This window comes from Hyla sarda, chromosome 1, assembly GCF_029499605.1.
Source record: "Hyla sarda isolate aHylSar1 chromosome 1, aHylSar1.hap1, whole genome shotgun sequence".
Taxonomy (NCBI): domain Eukaryota; kingdom Metazoa; phylum Chordata; class Amphibia; order Anura; family Hylidae; genus Hyla; species Hyla sarda.
This window is the reverse complement of record NC_079189.1, coordinates 411,507,390-411,524,775: the sequence shown is the minus strand read 5'-3', so window position 1 is coordinate 411,524,775 and position 17,386 is coordinate 411,507,390. Positions and strand designations below refer to the sequence as shown.

General features: G+C 42.7%; 1 protein-coding gene across 5 annotated transcripts in view; it reads left to right on the top strand.

Moving 5' to 3' along the window:
- Positions 1 to 17,386, top strand: part of EMID1 (EMI domain containing 1) — a 170,736-nt gene that overhangs the window by 61,158 nt on the left and 92,192 nt on the right. For all 5 annotated transcript variants that reach the window (XM_056528735.1, XM_056528736.1, XM_056528733.1 and 2 more), the window contains exons 2-3: positions 16,579 to 16,692; positions 16,794 to 16,897. In XM_056528735.1, coding sequence (XP_056384710.1) covers positions 16,579 to 16,692; positions 16,794 to 16,897 — 218 coding nt within the window. The remainder of the gene's footprint in view (positions 1 to 16,578; positions 16,693 to 16,793; positions 16,898 to 17,386) is intronic.

The following is a 17,386-nucleotide window of genomic DNA, read 5'->3' as shown; positions in this document are numbered from 1 at the left end:
CGTCATGGCCATGACCCCTCAATGCAAGTCTATGGGAGGGGGCGTGATGGACGTCACGCCCCCTACCATAGACTTGCATTGAGGGGGCATGGCTGTGATGTCACGAGCATCCGCATCGCCAGTCATCCGGCACGGAGCGAAGCTTGCTCCATGTACCGAATATCTGGGGTGCCACAGCCGAGATCAGACATCTTATCAGACATCCTTTGGATAGGGGATAAGATGTCTAGGGGCGGAGTACCCCTTTAAGCATGATCATCGCACTATTAAGAGATTTGTGGCTGATTCAGGGCACAGACGGGTTTGTGCAGATAAAGGCAACTTGAGGAAGATTTCTGCCAGATCCATGCATCGGATCAAGAGAGCAGCTGCTAAAATACCATTACATAGCAGCAAACAGATATTTGAAGCTGCTGGTGCCTCTGGTGTCCCACGGACATCAAGGTGTAGAGTCTTCCAGAGTCTTGAAACTGTGCATAAACCTTCTATTCGGCCACCACTAACCAATGCTCACAAGCAGAAACGGCTGCATTGGGCAGAAAAATACATGTAGACTAATTTTCAAACAGTCCCATTCACTGATGAGTGCTGTGCAACCCTAGATGGTCCAGATGGATGGAGTAGTGGATGGTTGGTGGACGGCAACCCTGTTCCAACAAGGCTGCGACGTCATCAAGGCGATGTTGGAGTTATGTTTTGGGCCAGAATCATGGGAAGAGAGCTGGTCGGCCCCTGTGGGGTCCCCAAAGGTGTCAAGATGACCTCTGCAAAGTATGTGGAGTTTCTGAGTGACCACTTTCTTCCCTGGTACAGAAGGAAGAACTATGCTTTCCATAATAAAATAATTTTCATGCATGACACTGCACCCTCTCATGCTGCAAAGAATGCCTCTGCATCAATGGCTGCTATTGGGATAAAAGGAGAGAAAGTCATGGTGTGGCCTCCATCCTCCCCTGACCTCAGTCCTATTGAGAACCTTTGGAGCATCCTCAAGCAAAAGATCTATGAGGGTGGGAGGCAGTTTACATCCAAACAGCAGCTCTGGGAGGCTAAACTGACATCTTTCAAACAAATTCAAGCAGAAACTGTCCAAAAACTCACAAGTTCAATGGATGCAAGACTTGGGAAGCTGCCATCAAATAAGGGGTCCCATGTTAAAATGTAACGTGACCTGTTAAAATGTTTAAAAAGTTAAAATGTTGTTAAAAGTTTGATTGAAATAGCTTTTGATTTCAGTAAATGTGCTGCAAACACAAAAAATGACAATTTTCAGTTCTTTACAACCTATAAAGTGTTTTGAAACTTACTGTGCGCAATAATTTGGAACAGCGCATTGTAAGTTTTTTTTATGTAAAAAAAAAATACTGTTATTATTAGGAGGTTTGTTCAATAAAATTTGAATTGTATTTTTTTATAGTTGATAACATGATAATTATGCTGAATGTTATTTACATCAATTATTTAGGTAAATGAGAAAAATATAATTTGCATAATAATTTGGAACAGGGTATAGTGCAATGGTATTATAAAACACTCATATCTCTGCTTCCTGAAACACTGTGTGAATAACAATTTGAAGTGGTATACCTTGGCATACCTTGTTTCCCAACATTTTGGTGCTAGTAAGGCTAAATTTGAATGGCTAGATGTCCGTAAGTAGATGCCTAAAGAGTTACATAGTTACATAGTTACATAGTTAGTATGGTTGAAAAAAGACATACGTCCATCAAGTCCAACCAGGGGATTGAAGGGAAGGGTGTAAGGGGATAAGGGAAAGGGATGTAGTTTTATAATTCTGCATAAGCATTAATGTTATTTTGTTCCAGGAATGTATCTAACCCTGTTTTAAAGCTGTTAATTGTTCCTGCTGTGACCAGTTCCTGAGGTAGACCGTTCCATAAATTCACAGTCCTCACGGTAAAGAAGGCGTGCCGCCCCTTTAGACTAAACTTTTTCTTCTCGAGAGGGAGGGAGTGCCCCCTCGTCCTTTGGGGGGGTTTAACCTGGAACAGTTTTTCTCCATATTTTTTGTATGGGCCATTTATATACTTATATATGTTTATCATATCCCCCCTTAAACGTCTCTTCTCAAGACTAAACAATTGTAACTCCTTTAATCGCTCCTCATAGCTAAGATGTTCCATGCCCCATATTAGTTTAGTCGCACGTCTCTGCACCCTTTCCAACTCCGCAGTGTCCCTTATATGAACAGGTGACCAAAACTGAACAGCATATTCCAGGTGAGGCCGTACCAATGCTTTATAAAGGGGGAGTATTACGTCCCTGTCCCTTGAGTCCATGCCTCTTTTGATACATGACAATATCCTGCCGGCTTTGGAAGCAGCAGCCTGACATTGCATGCTATTCTGTAGTCTGTGATCTACAAGTACACCCAGATCCTTCTCTACCAGTGACTCTGCCAGTTTAATCCCCCCTAAGACATACGAAGCATGCAGGTTATTAGTACCCAGATGCATAACTTTACATTTATCCATATTGAACCTCATTTGCCAAGTGGATGCCCAGACACTTAGTCTATCCAAGTCATCTTGTAACTTATGCACATCCTCTATAGACTGTACCGTGCTACAAAGCTTGGTGTCATCTGCAAAGATAGAAACAGAGCTGTTAATACCATCCTCTATATCATTGATAAATAAATTAAACAGCAGCGGGCCCAGTACTGAACCTTGGGGTACACCACTAATAACCGGGGACCAATCAGAGTATGAATCATTGACCACCACTCTCTGGGTATGATCCATGAGCCAGTGTTCAATCCAGTTACAAACTAAAGTTTCCAAGCCCAAGGACCTTAACTTACCTGTCAGACGTCTATGAGGGACAGTATCAAACGCTTTGGCAAAATCCAGAAACACTATATCCACAGTCATTCCTCTGTCAAGGCTTCTACTCACCTCTTCATAAAAGCAAATTAGATTGGTTTGACAACTTCTATCCTTAGTAAACCCATGCTGGCTATCACTTATAATACTATTATCCTCTATGTATTCCTGTATGTAATCCCTTATAAGTCCTTCAAACAATTTACCCACAATGCACGTTAGACTTACCGGTCGATAATTGCCTGGCGAAGACCTAGAGCCCTTTTTGAAGATTGGCACCACATTATCCTTGCGCCAGTCCCTTGGCACAATACCAGACACCAGAGAATCTCTTAATATCATGAACAAGGGTACAGATATTACTGAACTTACCTCTCTAAGAACTCTTGGGTGTAGTCCATCCGGCCCTGGAGATTTGCTTACATTTACTTTACTTAACTTACCTTGTACCATCTCTACATTAAGCCAGTTCAGTACATTACATGATGTGTTACCAGCACTGACCTGGCCAATGTCAGCTCCTTTTTCCATAGTGTATACAGAACTAAAGAACCCATTCAGTAGCTCCGCCTTCTCTTGATCGCCCGTGACAACCTCCCCATTATCATTTTTAAGGGGTCCTACATGCTCTGTCCTTGGTTTTTTTGTATTTATATATCTAAAAAAAAATATTTAGGATTAGTTTTGCTTTCTTTGGCCACCTGTCTCTCATTTTGAATTTTAGCTGTTTTTATTTCATTTTTACAGATTTTATTAAGCTCCTTGTACTGTTTAAATGTTATAGCTGACCCATCAGATTTGAATTTTTTGAAGGCTATTTTTTTGTTGTTTATTGCTCTTTTAACCTCATTTGTCAGCCATGTAGGATTTAGTTTTAATCGTTTATATTTGTTCCCCTTTGGTATATATTTAGCTGTATAGTTATTTAGAGTTGATTTAAAGATGTCCCATTTACCTTCTGTATCAGTATTTGACAACACCTCCCCCCAGTCTATGTCCTGTAGTGCAGCTCTCAGCCCAAGGAAATTTGCCTTTTTAAAGTTATATGTTTTTGCTTTCCCCGTCTGTCTTTGTTTTCTACATTTTAAGTCAAAAGTAACTATATTGTGGTCGCTATTACCAAGGTTTTGCCGCACAGTTACATTACCAATCAGCTCTGCGTTGTTGGAAATGATCAGATCCAACAAGGCATCACTTCTTGTTGGGTCCTCCACAAACTGGCCGATAGTTGATCATGTCTTTCATAGACTGTGTTAAAAAAGTTTACGGAGTGTTGTTTTCATTGCAGGCAACTGAAGTTGGGCCTTATGGTGTATGTTAGGCTAGGTTCACACTACGTTTTGTACTTACGGTTCCCGTATACGAGGGGGCGGGGCTTAATCGCGGCGCCCGCACTCAGCCGTATAGGGGAACCGTATTTAATGCATGTCTATGAGCCGACCGGAGTGAACCGCAGCCTCCGGTCGGCTGCGTTTTCGTCCGTATGCGGTTTCCTGACCGTAGGCAAAAACCCGGTCGACCACGTTTTGCCTGCTGTCGGGAAACCGCATACGGCCGAAAACGCAGCCGACTGGAGACTGTGGTTCACTCCGGTCGGCTCATAGACATGCATTAAATACGGTTCACGTATACTGCTGAGTGCGAGTGCCGCGATTAAGCCCCGCCCACCCCTCCTCCCAGCCGTATACGGGAACCGTAAGTACAAAACGTAGTGTGAACCTAGCCTTACCTCCCTTAAATCTAATGGGGAGACTTATGAAGCTGTCTTATAGTAAGATTTTGCCCATAGCAACCAATCAGACTTCAGCTTTCATTTTTCATATCACTCTGGTAAAATGAAAGTTAAGATCTGACTGGTTGCTATTGGCAACAAAGACAACCTTAGACAGCCTGAAAAAAGAATAAAGTTGGCTTATAAATTGGGTAATTTTCCCATGAATTTATCCTTTCATTGCCTGTTTCATTTTTTCAATTTCTGCCTTTCCCTTGCTTCACTGCCTCTTTATAATCTACAGACATGCAATAAAGAAAGGAGAGGTAAGCTGTAGCCAGATAGCTTTGACCATAGCTTATCTCTCTGAGAACAAAATGGAAGCAATATACACAAGAGATAAAAAAAGAACACTGCAATAGTGCACATTTACTGTAATGTAAATAAAAATAGGAACAATCAATTTATTGACATGATAGCAAAAGCATAAAAATGCTAAAAACACTTAACCCAATATACAGGGTATTAGTGCAGGTGAACCTGAGTAAAATGATGCATTACTTACTCCAATTCGTGGTCCCGTTGTAGGCTTAGAGTCTCTGTTTCTATTATGCAGATATTCTCCTCTGCGCATATGGGTGGGAGCTAGCTCTCTGAGCTTCCCTTCCTCCGAACCTATGCCTGCCCACCTCTAACTTAATATGCATATCCGATGGGGGGGATTTATCAAAACCTGTCCAGAGGGAAAGTTGCTGAGTTGCCCATAGCAGCCAATCAGATCGCTTCTTTCATTATTGAAAAGGCCTCTGCAAAAATGAAAGAAGCGATCTGATTGGTTGCTATGGGCAACTCAGCAACTTTTCCTCTGGACAGGTTTTGATAAATCCCCCCATCCTCTTCAGAGTGGTCACATCCTAATGACATGAGAGTATATGCCCACGTGACATTTCTGGAAAGGTTATGTATATTCAGCGATGGGCGGGCATATGGTAACAGAGAGGAAGGAGGCAGGGAAGCTCAGAGAGCCAGCTACCACCTCCATTGCATAAAGAGGAACATTTGCATATTAGCAACAGAGACTCTGGGGGGTATTTATGAAAAGTGGGGTAGGTGAACTTCTCTTTACTCCATTAATTCATGTAGTGGAAACTGTACCGGCTACAGGGCAGGGCATGTGATACATCTGGTGCTGATCACATTTCTTACAGCATTACTCAACTTTGTGTGAGGTTTTTCTGCGACTTTTTATTCCGTGCGACAATTATGTGACTTTTTAATAACGCTGTCCACAGTTAGTTTGCAAATGCTTTGTTATTTGGTGGTGATTAGTGTCCGTTTTGGTGGGTTGCGCCAAAGTATGCAACTTAAAAAAAATATATAGCATTTTCATAAATCCCTGACCACTGCAAAAAAATTAACCAAAAACAGGTCTACCAAAGCAACAAACCAAAACACAGGTAAATAAAAAGTCGCAAACACACTGAGCCTAAATATTGAGACAAATTTACCCAAGAAAAACAGGGTAAATAAATAATAAATACCCCCCTCTAAGTCTACATGGGACCACGGATCAGAGTGAGTTTTATATCATTTTACTCAGGTTTACCTGTACTATAACCCTGTGTATTGTGTTTAGTGCAGGTGAACTGCTGTCAGTTTCTCTTTAAAGGAGCATGTCCACAACAAGAGGGGGCACCCTTGCTGCCCCCTTTTAAGAAAGTCCCAGAAATATATATGAGGCTACGCAATCTGTGCTCAGGTCCAACACATGCACATACATGCATAAATACAAGTATAATGAAAAAAGTGCACAGTGCTAGCAATATCAGATAAACATATTAGAAGTCAATATATCAGTGTATTTTAAGCAACTGGCAATAATACAATAATAGCCAAGACAGATAAGGTCAAGCAGTGGGAATCTAACATGCCCAACCCTTCTTCATCTGTGGAGGAAGAGTCAGAGTCCCCCAGAGAGCTGGTCCCACTGAAGTCTGGAGTTGAGCCAAATTTTGTCAAAGACCTTAGTATATAGATCTTTTGGCATGAAGGTAAAGGAAAAGCGACAAAAGGGGAAGCTTTTGTCCTCATACCCCCTCCTCAAATCCTGACCTCATATCCCCTCCTCATATCCCAACCCCGAATACCCTCCTTATATCCCGACCTCATATTCCATCCTCATATCCCGTCCTCATATTCTGTCCCCATATCCTGTCCCCATATGCCATCATCATATCCCGTCCCCATATGCCATCCCCATATCCCGATCTCATATCACATCCTCATATCCCGTCCCCATATCCGACCTTATATCCAGACCTCATATCCTTTCCCTATATCTCATAACCATATCCTATCCCCATATCCCGATCTCATATTCCATCCCTATATCCCACCCCCATATCCCATCCCCATATCCCATTCCCATATCCCGTCCCCATATCCTGTTCCCATATCCCAACCTCATATCCTGTCCTCATTTCTAAACCTCATATCCCGTCCTCAAGTGGGGCTGAGTTGTAATGAAGATATTGTAAGATGAAAATAAAAGGGTGTGGATTAAAGGGTGGGTGTGTATTTGCAAAATGGGGTATGGAATGCGGAGAGGGTGTGGCTTGCCAGCCAGACTGACACATTCACCAGGAAATGCAGAGCAGAGCTTGTGAAGTAAGGCACCAGTAGTTCCATATACTTGTATGGAACTTGAAACAAAACCCCCATCCTTCACATATGGGGGTAGGTTAGGGGTTAATTTAACTATCATATATTTTTATTTGACATATAAGTAATATGTGACCAAGTACACTGCTCAAAAAATTACTTAAATGACACAATGTAACTCCAAGTCAATCACACTTCTGTGAAATCACACTGTCCACTCAGGAAGCAACACTAATTGACAATCAATTTCACATGCTGTTGTGCAAATGGAACAGACAGCAGGGGGAAATTATAGGCAATTAGCAAGATACCCCTAATAAAGGATGCTTCCTGGCTGATGTTTTGGTCACCTTTGAATGCTGGCAGTGCTTTCACTCTAGTGGTAGCATGAGACGGAGTCTAGTCTACAACCCACACAAGTGGCTCAGGTAGTGCAGCTCATCCAGGATGGCACATCAATACGAGCTGTGGCAAGAAGGTTTGGCGTGTCTGTCAGCGTAGTGTGCAGAACATGGAGGTTCTACCAGGAGACAGGCCAGTACATCAGGAGGCGTGGAGGAGGCTGTAGGATGGCAACAACCCAGCAGCAGGACCGCTACCTCTGCCTTTGTGGAGGAGCACTGCCAGGCCCCTGCAAATTGACCTCCAGCAGGCCACAAATATGCATGTGTCCTATCAAACAGTCAGAATCAGACTCCATAAGGGGGGTATGAGGGCCGATTTCCACAGGTGGGGGCTGTACTTACAGCCCAACACCGTGCAGAATGTTTGGCATTTGCAAGAGAACACCAAGATTGGCAAATTCGCCACTGTTGCCCTGTGCTCTTCACATATGAAAGCAGGTTTACACTGAGCACATGTGACAGACGTGACAGTCTGGAGATGCCGTGGAGAACGTTCTGCTGCCTGCAACATCCTCCAGCATGATCGGTTTGGCCTGTGGGTCAGTAATGGTGTGGGGTGGCATTTCTTTGGGGGGCCACACAGCCCTCCATGTGCTTGCCAGAGGTAGCCTCACTGCCATTAGGTACCGAGTCGAGATCCTCAAACCACTTGTGAGACCATATGCTGGTGCGGTTGGCCCTGAGTTCCTCCTAATGCAAGACAATGCAAGACCTCATGTGGCTGGAGTGTGTCAGCAGGAATGGCCCGCCTGTTTCCCAGACCTGAATCCGATTGAGCACATCTGGGACATCATGTCTCACTCCATGCACCAACGTCACGTTGCACCACAGACTGTCCAGGAGTTGGCGGATGCTTTAGTCCTCATCAGGAGCATGCCCAGGCGTTGTAGGGAGGTCATATGGGCATGCGGAGGCCACACACTACTGAGCCTCATTTTGACTTGTTTTAAGTACATTACATCAAAGTTGGATCAGCCTGAAGTGTGGTTTTCCACTTTGATTTTGAGTGTGACTCCATTTCCAGACCTCCATGGGTTGATAAATTTGATTTCCATTGATAATTTTTGTGTGATTTTGTTGTCAGCACATTCAACTATGTAGAGACGAAAGTATTTCATACGATTAGTTCATTCATTCAGATCTAGGATGTGTTATCTTAGTGTTCCCTTTATTTTTTTGAGTTTAGAAGTTATGCAGTAACATATATTTCCCATAGACTTGTATGGAACTTTAAACAAAAACCCTGACCCTTAACAAATGGGGGTGGATAAGGGTTAAATTACCTATCCTATGTTTGTTGTTGATATATAAGTAACATGTGTGCCAAGTTTCATGGTAATATCTTCATTCATTTGGACGTGATGCTGGAACATCATACACCCATTGGGGGAGATTTATCAAAACCTGTCCAGAGGAAAAGTTGCCCAGTTGCCCATAGCAACCAATCCGATCACTTCTTAAATTTTTAACAAGGCATCTGAAAAATGAAAGAAGTGATCTGATTGGTTGCTATGGGCAACTGGACAACTTTTCCTCTGCACAGGTTTTGATTAACCCCTTAAGGACACATGACGTACTGGAACGTCATGTGTCCACTCCCGATCTATAACGCGGGGCCACGGCGTGGCCCCGCGTCATAGCGGGTCGGGCCCGGCCTCTAACAACGGCCGGGACCCGTGGCTAATAGCGCGCGGCATTGATCGCTGTGCCGCGCGCTATTAACCCTTTAGATGCGGCGTTCAAAGTTGAACGCCGCGTCTAAAGTGAAACCGAAAGCATGCCGGCTAGCTCAGTGGGCTGCTGTTCGGGATAGCCGCGGTGAAATCGTGGCATCCCGAACAGCTGACAGGACAGCGGGAGGGCCCCTACCTGCCTCCTCGCTGTCCGATCGCCGAATGACAGCTCAGTGCCTGAGATCCAGGCATGAGCAGTCATGCGGCAGAATCATCGATCACTGGTTTCTTATGAGAAACCAGTGATCAATGTAAAAGATCAGTGTGTGCAGTGTTATAGGTCCCTATGGGACCTATAACACTGCAAAAAAAAAGTGCAAAAAAAAAGTGAATAAACATCATTTAACCCCTTCCCTATTAAAAGTCTGAATCACCCCCCTTTTCCCATAAAAGAAAAAACACAGTGTAAATAAAAATAAAAATAAACATAAATGGTATCGCCGCGTGCGGAAATGTCCGAATTATAAAAATATATCGTTAATTAAACCGCACGGTCAATGGCGTGCGCGCAAAAAAATTCCAAAGTCCAAAATAGTGCATTTTTGGTCACTTTTTATATCATGAAAAAATGAATAAAAAGCGATCAATAAGTCCTATCAATGCAAAAATGGTACCGTTAAAAACTTCAGATCACGGCGCAAAAAATGAGCCCTCATACCGCCCCATACACGGAAAAATAAAAAAGTTATAGGGGTCAGAAGATGACAATTTTAAACGTATTAATTTTCCTGCATGTAGTTATGATTTTTTCCAGAAGTCCGACAAAATCAAACCTATATAAGTAGGGTATCATTTTAATCGTATGGACCTACAGAATACATATCAGGTGTCATTTTTACCGAAAAATGTACTACGTAGAAACGGAAGACCCCAAAAGTTACAAAACAGCGTTTTTTTTAAAATTTTGTCGCACAATGATTTTTTTTCCCGCTTCACCATAGATTTTTGGGCAAAATGACTGACGTCATTACAAAGTAGAATTGGTGGCGCAAAAAATAAGCCATCATATGGATTTTTAGGTGTAAATTTGAAAGAGTTATGATTTTTTAAAGGCAAGGAGCAAAAAACGAAAATGCAAAAACGGAAAAACCTCCGGTCCTTAAGGGGTTAATCTCCCCCATTGAGTTTTATATGTATAGATTAAAGGCAATGAAACGCAGGACTACATTGAGCTTAAATGGATTCATTTGATTATTGTAGTCATGGTATAGCTTTATATGCACAGCTTGTGTAGTTCCTGGTATAATTCTATACCTCACACCTCCACACACCTTGAACACTCTCATCCACGCATCTTGTGTCTGCAGGGGTCTCTGGCATATAGTATATAGGAAAAGCTTTATGTTTACCCCTGGAGCAGTCTCAATCTGTCTATGACACTCCCTCAGCTTCATGAAAGGAGCTTCGCTTCCCTTGAGCAATAACCAGTAGTTGAGCATTTGCAGTGCATGTGTATGAGGATTATGGTATGCATGTAAATGTGCATTTAAAATATATACTTCTTTTCAGCTGGGATAGATCATTTCTGTACATATGCTGTTCTAGGAATGCTAAACATGAGGATCCATAACATAGAAAATTAGGAACTCTCTCATGTTCTTATATTTTATTTTATTCAGTTGCTTCTGGAATGTTATTACCGTTTGTCTCATCAGATTTTGTCAGGGGAGGTTGTGGGCAAGCAAACACTTCCCCTGCAATAGCTGGTGCCGGAGACATGGCAGCCATGACTTACATTTGGTATTTGCACCACCAGGCAGTTCTAACCTATATCCTTAATGTAGGTAGCTGTATGCCATACAGCTGCATATTTTGTCTATAGTCTCCTATATTAAAGAAACATGCATAGTGAGGTATATGTTTATTTGCAGGCTACCTCTATATTACAAAGCATAGTCAGCATAAATCTCAGTTATGTGTATGAAACAAAGACAACAGGCGTCCTGCACTCACAGTGTAAAATCTGGTAGTTCGGCTCCCATCTCGGGCTGCTTATCCGGCACGGCAAACAAGGTGGCGTGGGGTGCTCTGAGGCGACTGCCGGTGGTTTCACGCATAGGTATGCGCTTCTTCCGGCCTCCGAGGCCGGAAGAAGCGCATACCTATGCGTGAAACTGCATTTAGAAGGTACCGGTGCCACTAGCTTTTTTCATAAATGTCAGTTATATGTTACCTATACGTGAAACCGCATACCTATGCGTGAAACCGCATTTAGAAGGTACCGGTGCCACTAGCTGTTTTCATAAATGTCAGTTATATGTTAGGTCATTGAGAACTAATGTTATGCATGGAGTACATGCCAGGGTCATTCCAAACATTACTACAACAATGTGATGTGAACATGGTTTTTGCTGAAGAGCTCTCTGTAGTGCCCCAATACAGCTATGCCAGCTACCATCCAGCGAAATTTGTTGGTGGCTAAGAGTCTGAAATGTTTGCTTTATGCATAATGGGGGACATGTATCATTATTTGTGTATGGTAGAAGCAGTTTACCACTTTTGTCGAATTCTAAATTATGCGCAGATGCCCTAAATTTATCAATCAAACGCAATGAGTTTCATAAATTGCGGGCAAATATAGTAATCTCCTCATACCTCCACTCTTTGAAAAATGAAATCGATGATTTAGAGCATCTTGCTACGTGCAGTCCAAGATGGCTTATATTTGCGTAAAAAATATGGTCATTGCGCAAGATTTCTGTGGGTAAATGAAATGTACACAGTTAATAAATTTGTGCGTACTTAATATGTCACTAAAGAGACACCGAAACCTACATATCTGGAGAAAATGCTCCACCAGAATGTGCGCCCAAAAAAATTTTTTCGCAAAAATTTTAACACAAAACAGGGGTAAAATCTTTCATACATGTCCCCCAATGTGTGTATCAGGTACTGGAGAGTCTTGCAAACGTATTTTTGTGCATAGCATCTTATTTCATGTATCCACTGATGTTTTACATAGTCTCAAGAGTTAACATTTCTACATTTATCGTACAGAAGAATTATGCTTTGGTCACATGACTCTCCAAGCCAATCCTCCCAGGAGAAAGTCCCTGGCCCAACCTGTCTATCCTAAAAGAAGAGGAGGACCAAATCCTGTTAGAACCACTCTAGGCCTGTCCTGTGCCAGAGTTACATCTCTTTAGCCTTGCACTTGCTGAAAGATACAGTCAGCGTGCAAAGTGTACATGTCCTAGCCCCTGCACTAAGGCCACAAGTGTCATACCTAGGTCTAAAATCAAGTCACAGATCCTGCTCGTGTTCCATGTACGCTTTGAGGATAACGTTCTAGAAGATTCCTGTCTCCAAGATGGAGCATTTTATCTTCATAAAAGAAAAGTTGAACAAGGGCCTCTTTGAATTACAGATCTTTTTGTCGGCAAAACAGTTGTATCAGAGCTGACTGTCTGCCATGTCAGGAAGACTTCCCTGGAAGTGTCTTTCCAAATGTCACAGACACCGCTGAATAAGTAAAGTGAGGTCTACATTTTGCACCTTGTACCACAGTGAAGTTGTGAAAATCCTCATTCAGCAGTTTTAGTAATATTGGCCTGAGAACTTGAGAACCAGTGAACATTAAAGGACAACTGTAGTGCAAGACTTTTATATATTCCGGTGCCCGGGTCTCAAAAATAAACAAAATAAACTTTAACATACCTTCCTACGTGCCCCGGTTGGTCCGGCACAGGCCTCACGATCCAGCAGTGATAACCTCATTCAACTTCCTGGGGACGGGGACACCGCAGAGCCGTCGGCGTATCACCGGCCACAGCGATGTCCCACCCCGGCCGGTGATAGGCCGAGAGCACTGTCATGTAAGAAGCCGGCCAGAGCTCCTTACATGACAGTGAGCTCAGCCTATCACCGGCCGGGGTGGGACATCGCTGTTATCGCATATTGATATGCCGACGGCTCTGCGGCGTCCCCATCCCCAGGAAGTTGAATGAGGTTATCACTGCAGGACCGTGAGGCCAGTACCGGACCGACGGGGGAACGTAGGAGGGTATGTTAAAGTTTATTTTATTTATTTTTGAGGCCCGGGCACAGGAATATATAAAAGTCTTGCACTACAGTTGTCCTTTAACATCTACATATTCATCTACAAGGAAGCAACTAAAGATTACTTAATTCAGTAAAGTTGCTATAAATGCACTACTTAAGGGGACAGTGACCAAATATACTTTCTTTTGATTCCAAAGCTGTAACTTACCAAGCTGCATTAAAGCATCTGTATTACATTGGAATTGTACAAGTTCAGTAAAGTTTACAAGTTGTTTCATTGAATCCTAGTGTCTGGAGGTATCATTCCCACACTTTGTATTTGGAAACAGCATCATTGACAAAAACTGTGATCACAGAGGAACATTGGGTTAGTCACCGTTCTTCAACATGACATATACATCAGAGACTACTACACCCAGCATAACTCTCATTATTTCCCCTAGTGGCTCCACATCTCCTTTCTAGCGCACAGGAGGATCCCAAGAGGATGACCACCCCAATGATATCTATATGGCCTAATATAGCATATCAACCAAAGTGGTCAATGCATGCTTGACTCCTAATCCATCCATTCACCATGAGACTTCCATAGATGACCAAGTTTTAACTTTTGGCGTTTTTTTTACCTCATGGGGGAGATTTCGTAATACTAGTGCACTGTATGAACACTGTGCCAATCTCTCCCCTAATACACAGCATGCTCTGCTAATGAATCTGGAATAGGCTACATACAATACGAGGTCAGTCCTTGAGCTGTTTTTTGCAAAAAAGGTTCATAAATGAGTCAAACTCGTATGTTTTGAAACAAGTGGTGGTTTACTCAAATAGCTTTTTATCCTAGAAAATTGAGGTACATAGCTTTATTATTCTGTGTCAAAATCAGACAGATCTGTGAGGTACTTTATAGTTAGGCCCAGATCCTTCCTCCTTTCATTGCTGCTTCCTCTACACCAGTGGTCTTCAACCTGCGGACCTCCAGATGTTGCAAAACTACAACTCCCAGCATGCCCGGACAGCCGTTGGCTGTCGGGGCATGCTGGGAGTTGTAGTTTTGCAACATCTGGAGGTCCGCAGGTTGAAGACCACTGCTCTACACTATATACAGTACTCATTGAGTCCTATGAATAAAATAATAGAGAAAACATAATTGGTAATAAAGTACCTTTGCCTTCTTTCCCTGGCATCTGGCTGTTTCTGACAGCTTGCACCAGGCCATCAGCTGCAGAATTAAATCTCTCTGGGCATTAACCAGCTTCAGTTTTTTTTAACAGAATGCCAGAACTACAGCAAAGGATTGACACATAGGGATAGCAGTAAAAAAGCAAGCATGGAGGACTGTAACTCTGCAGAAGAATGCACATTTCAATGCCAGTCAGGATCTCCGAGAAGCTGTGTTATATCTTGTAAGGGAAAAGTATTGGCAGGTATTACTGGTTCTTACTCAACCTGTTGAGCAAAGCACCCCTGAGGAAGTCACTGACAGGTGACGGAACATGTGGGGTTTCAGGAGGGCACCTGTTCGAACACATATTAAAGGAGAACTACGGGATTGAAAATTTTATCCCCTATCCTAAGGATAGGGGATAAGTTTCAGATCGCGGGGGGTCCGACCGCTGGGGCCCCCCACGATCTCCCGTACGGAGCCGCGGCTCTCTGCATAGAGAGCGCGTGTCGACCACCGCACGAGGCGGCAGCTGACACGCGCCCTCCATTTACTGCTATGGGAGAGCCGAAGCGCTGCCTTCGGCAATTTTCGGCTCTCCCATAGCAGTGTATGGAGGGGGTGTGTCGGCCGCTGCTTCGTGCGGTGGTCAACACGCCCTCTCTAACCGGAGAGCCACGGCCCCGTATGGGAGATCGCGGGGGCCCCAGCGGTCGGACCCCGCGCGATCTGAAACTTATCTCCTATCCTGAGGATAGGGGATACATTTTTCAATCCCGTAGTTCTCCTTTAAAGGGGTTATCCAGGAAAAAACTTTTTAGTATATATCAACTGGCTCCAGAAAGTTAAACAGATTTGTAAAATCTTAATCCTTTTAGTACTTATGAGCTGCTGAAGTTGAGTTGTTCTTTTCTGTCTAAGTGCTCTCTGATGACACCTGTCTCGGGAACTGTCCAGAGTAGAAGCAAATTCCCATAGCAAACCTATTCTACTCTGTGCAGTTCCCGAGACAAGCAGAGATGTCAGCAGAGAGCACTGCTGCCAGACAGAAAACAACAACTCAACTTCAGCAGCTGATAATTATTGGAAGGATTAAGACTTTTTAATAGAAGTAATTTACAAAGTTTTTTCCTGGAATACCCCTTTAATCATCTGCTGTCCTTGGCTCCCTTCATCTCCCAGTGTCTTATTGGTTTACTAGTATATAGCTCAGACACTGCACAGGATGTATATATTTTATGTTCTGGGAAGATATACCATATTTTTGGGGTATAACAAGCACTGGATTATAACACAAACCCTCATTTTTCCACCATCTGCTCCAGGAAAGGTAAAGTTTACTTTAATACCTTAACAACTACTTAACAGGTCGGCAGCTTCAACCAGCAAATACAGCTGACAGATTCCCTTTCAGGCAAATAAAAAACAAATATATATATACTGTATAGGGGACATGTATCAAATAATTGACACTGTTTTTGTGTGTAAATTCTTGCGCAAAAATTTGCAAGCTGTTTTTTTGCGTCTTTTTTTTTTTGCGTACATTCTGATAGAGCATGTCCTCCTGATGGCGCGATACGCGGTACCTTGGAGTGACATCTATAGTAGGCACGGATTTATTAACTGCGTACTTTTCCTTTACACCCAAAAATTTTCCGCAAGTACCTTTTTTTGAATGCAAATATAAGCCGTCTTGGACTGCACTTATGAAGATGCTCTAAATCATCGATTCTATTTTCCAAAGAGTGGAGGTATGAGGAGATTACTATATTTACCCGCAATTTATGAAACTCATTGTGCTTGATTGATAAATTTAGTGCATCTGCGCACAATTTAGAATTCGGCAAAAGGGGTAAACTGCTTCTACCATACACAAATAATGATACATGTCCCCCTATGTGTGTGTATATATATATATATATATATATATATATATATATATATTATTATTATTATTATTATAGAAGAGATGCTTTTTATTTCAGATCAGAACAACTGTAATAAACCATCAAGTATGTGGTTTGTGTTTTAATGTACTTGTATCACTTATTTATTGTAGAAATTGGTGCTCTGTGCCCATATCTCGCACGGTTTCTTGTCAAGTTCAGAATGGCACTTTCCTGCAGAGGGTATATCAGAACTGTCACTGGGCAGCGGGCTGCTCTGGAGGAAGGTGAGAATACACACTACAGAGTGCAGAAATGTGCTGTCATTACTTGTCCTTTGTTCTCTAATGCAGATTCTCGGCATAACCATTGTTTTACTTATTTCTAGTTATAGAACAGTTGTCCGACCAACCTATAGACTCAGCTATAAGACGGTGACTACACTGGAGTGGAGATGTTGTCCAGGGTACAAAGGACCAAGCTGTGATGAGGGTAACAAATTAGAAATTCCTATATGTTGTATGTGAGGTTAATTCTGTACCCTGGTGGGGATTTACTGATACTGTTTAATTCTTAGACAGTTTTCAAATATACCAGATTTATTACCGCGGCTCATACTGATTTATGAATCTGCCATATCTATAAACTCCCTATTTTTAGTCGACTCTGTCTAGTCTAAGCTTAGGTTAACTACCGTATTTTTCGCCATATAAGACGCTCCGGCATATAAGACGCACCCAATTTTAAAGGGTGAAAATCTAGAAAAAAAAATTCTGAACCTTCAACCTGCGGACCTCCAGATGTTGCAAAAGTACAACTCCCAGCAAGCCCGGTCAGCCGTTGACTGTCCGGGCATGCCGGGAGTTGTAGTTTTGCAACATCTGGAGGTCCGCAGGTTAAAGACCACTGGTATAGGAGGTAATACTCACGTGTCCCCGCCGCTCCGGACCTGTCACCGCTGCCCTGGATGTCGCCCTCCAT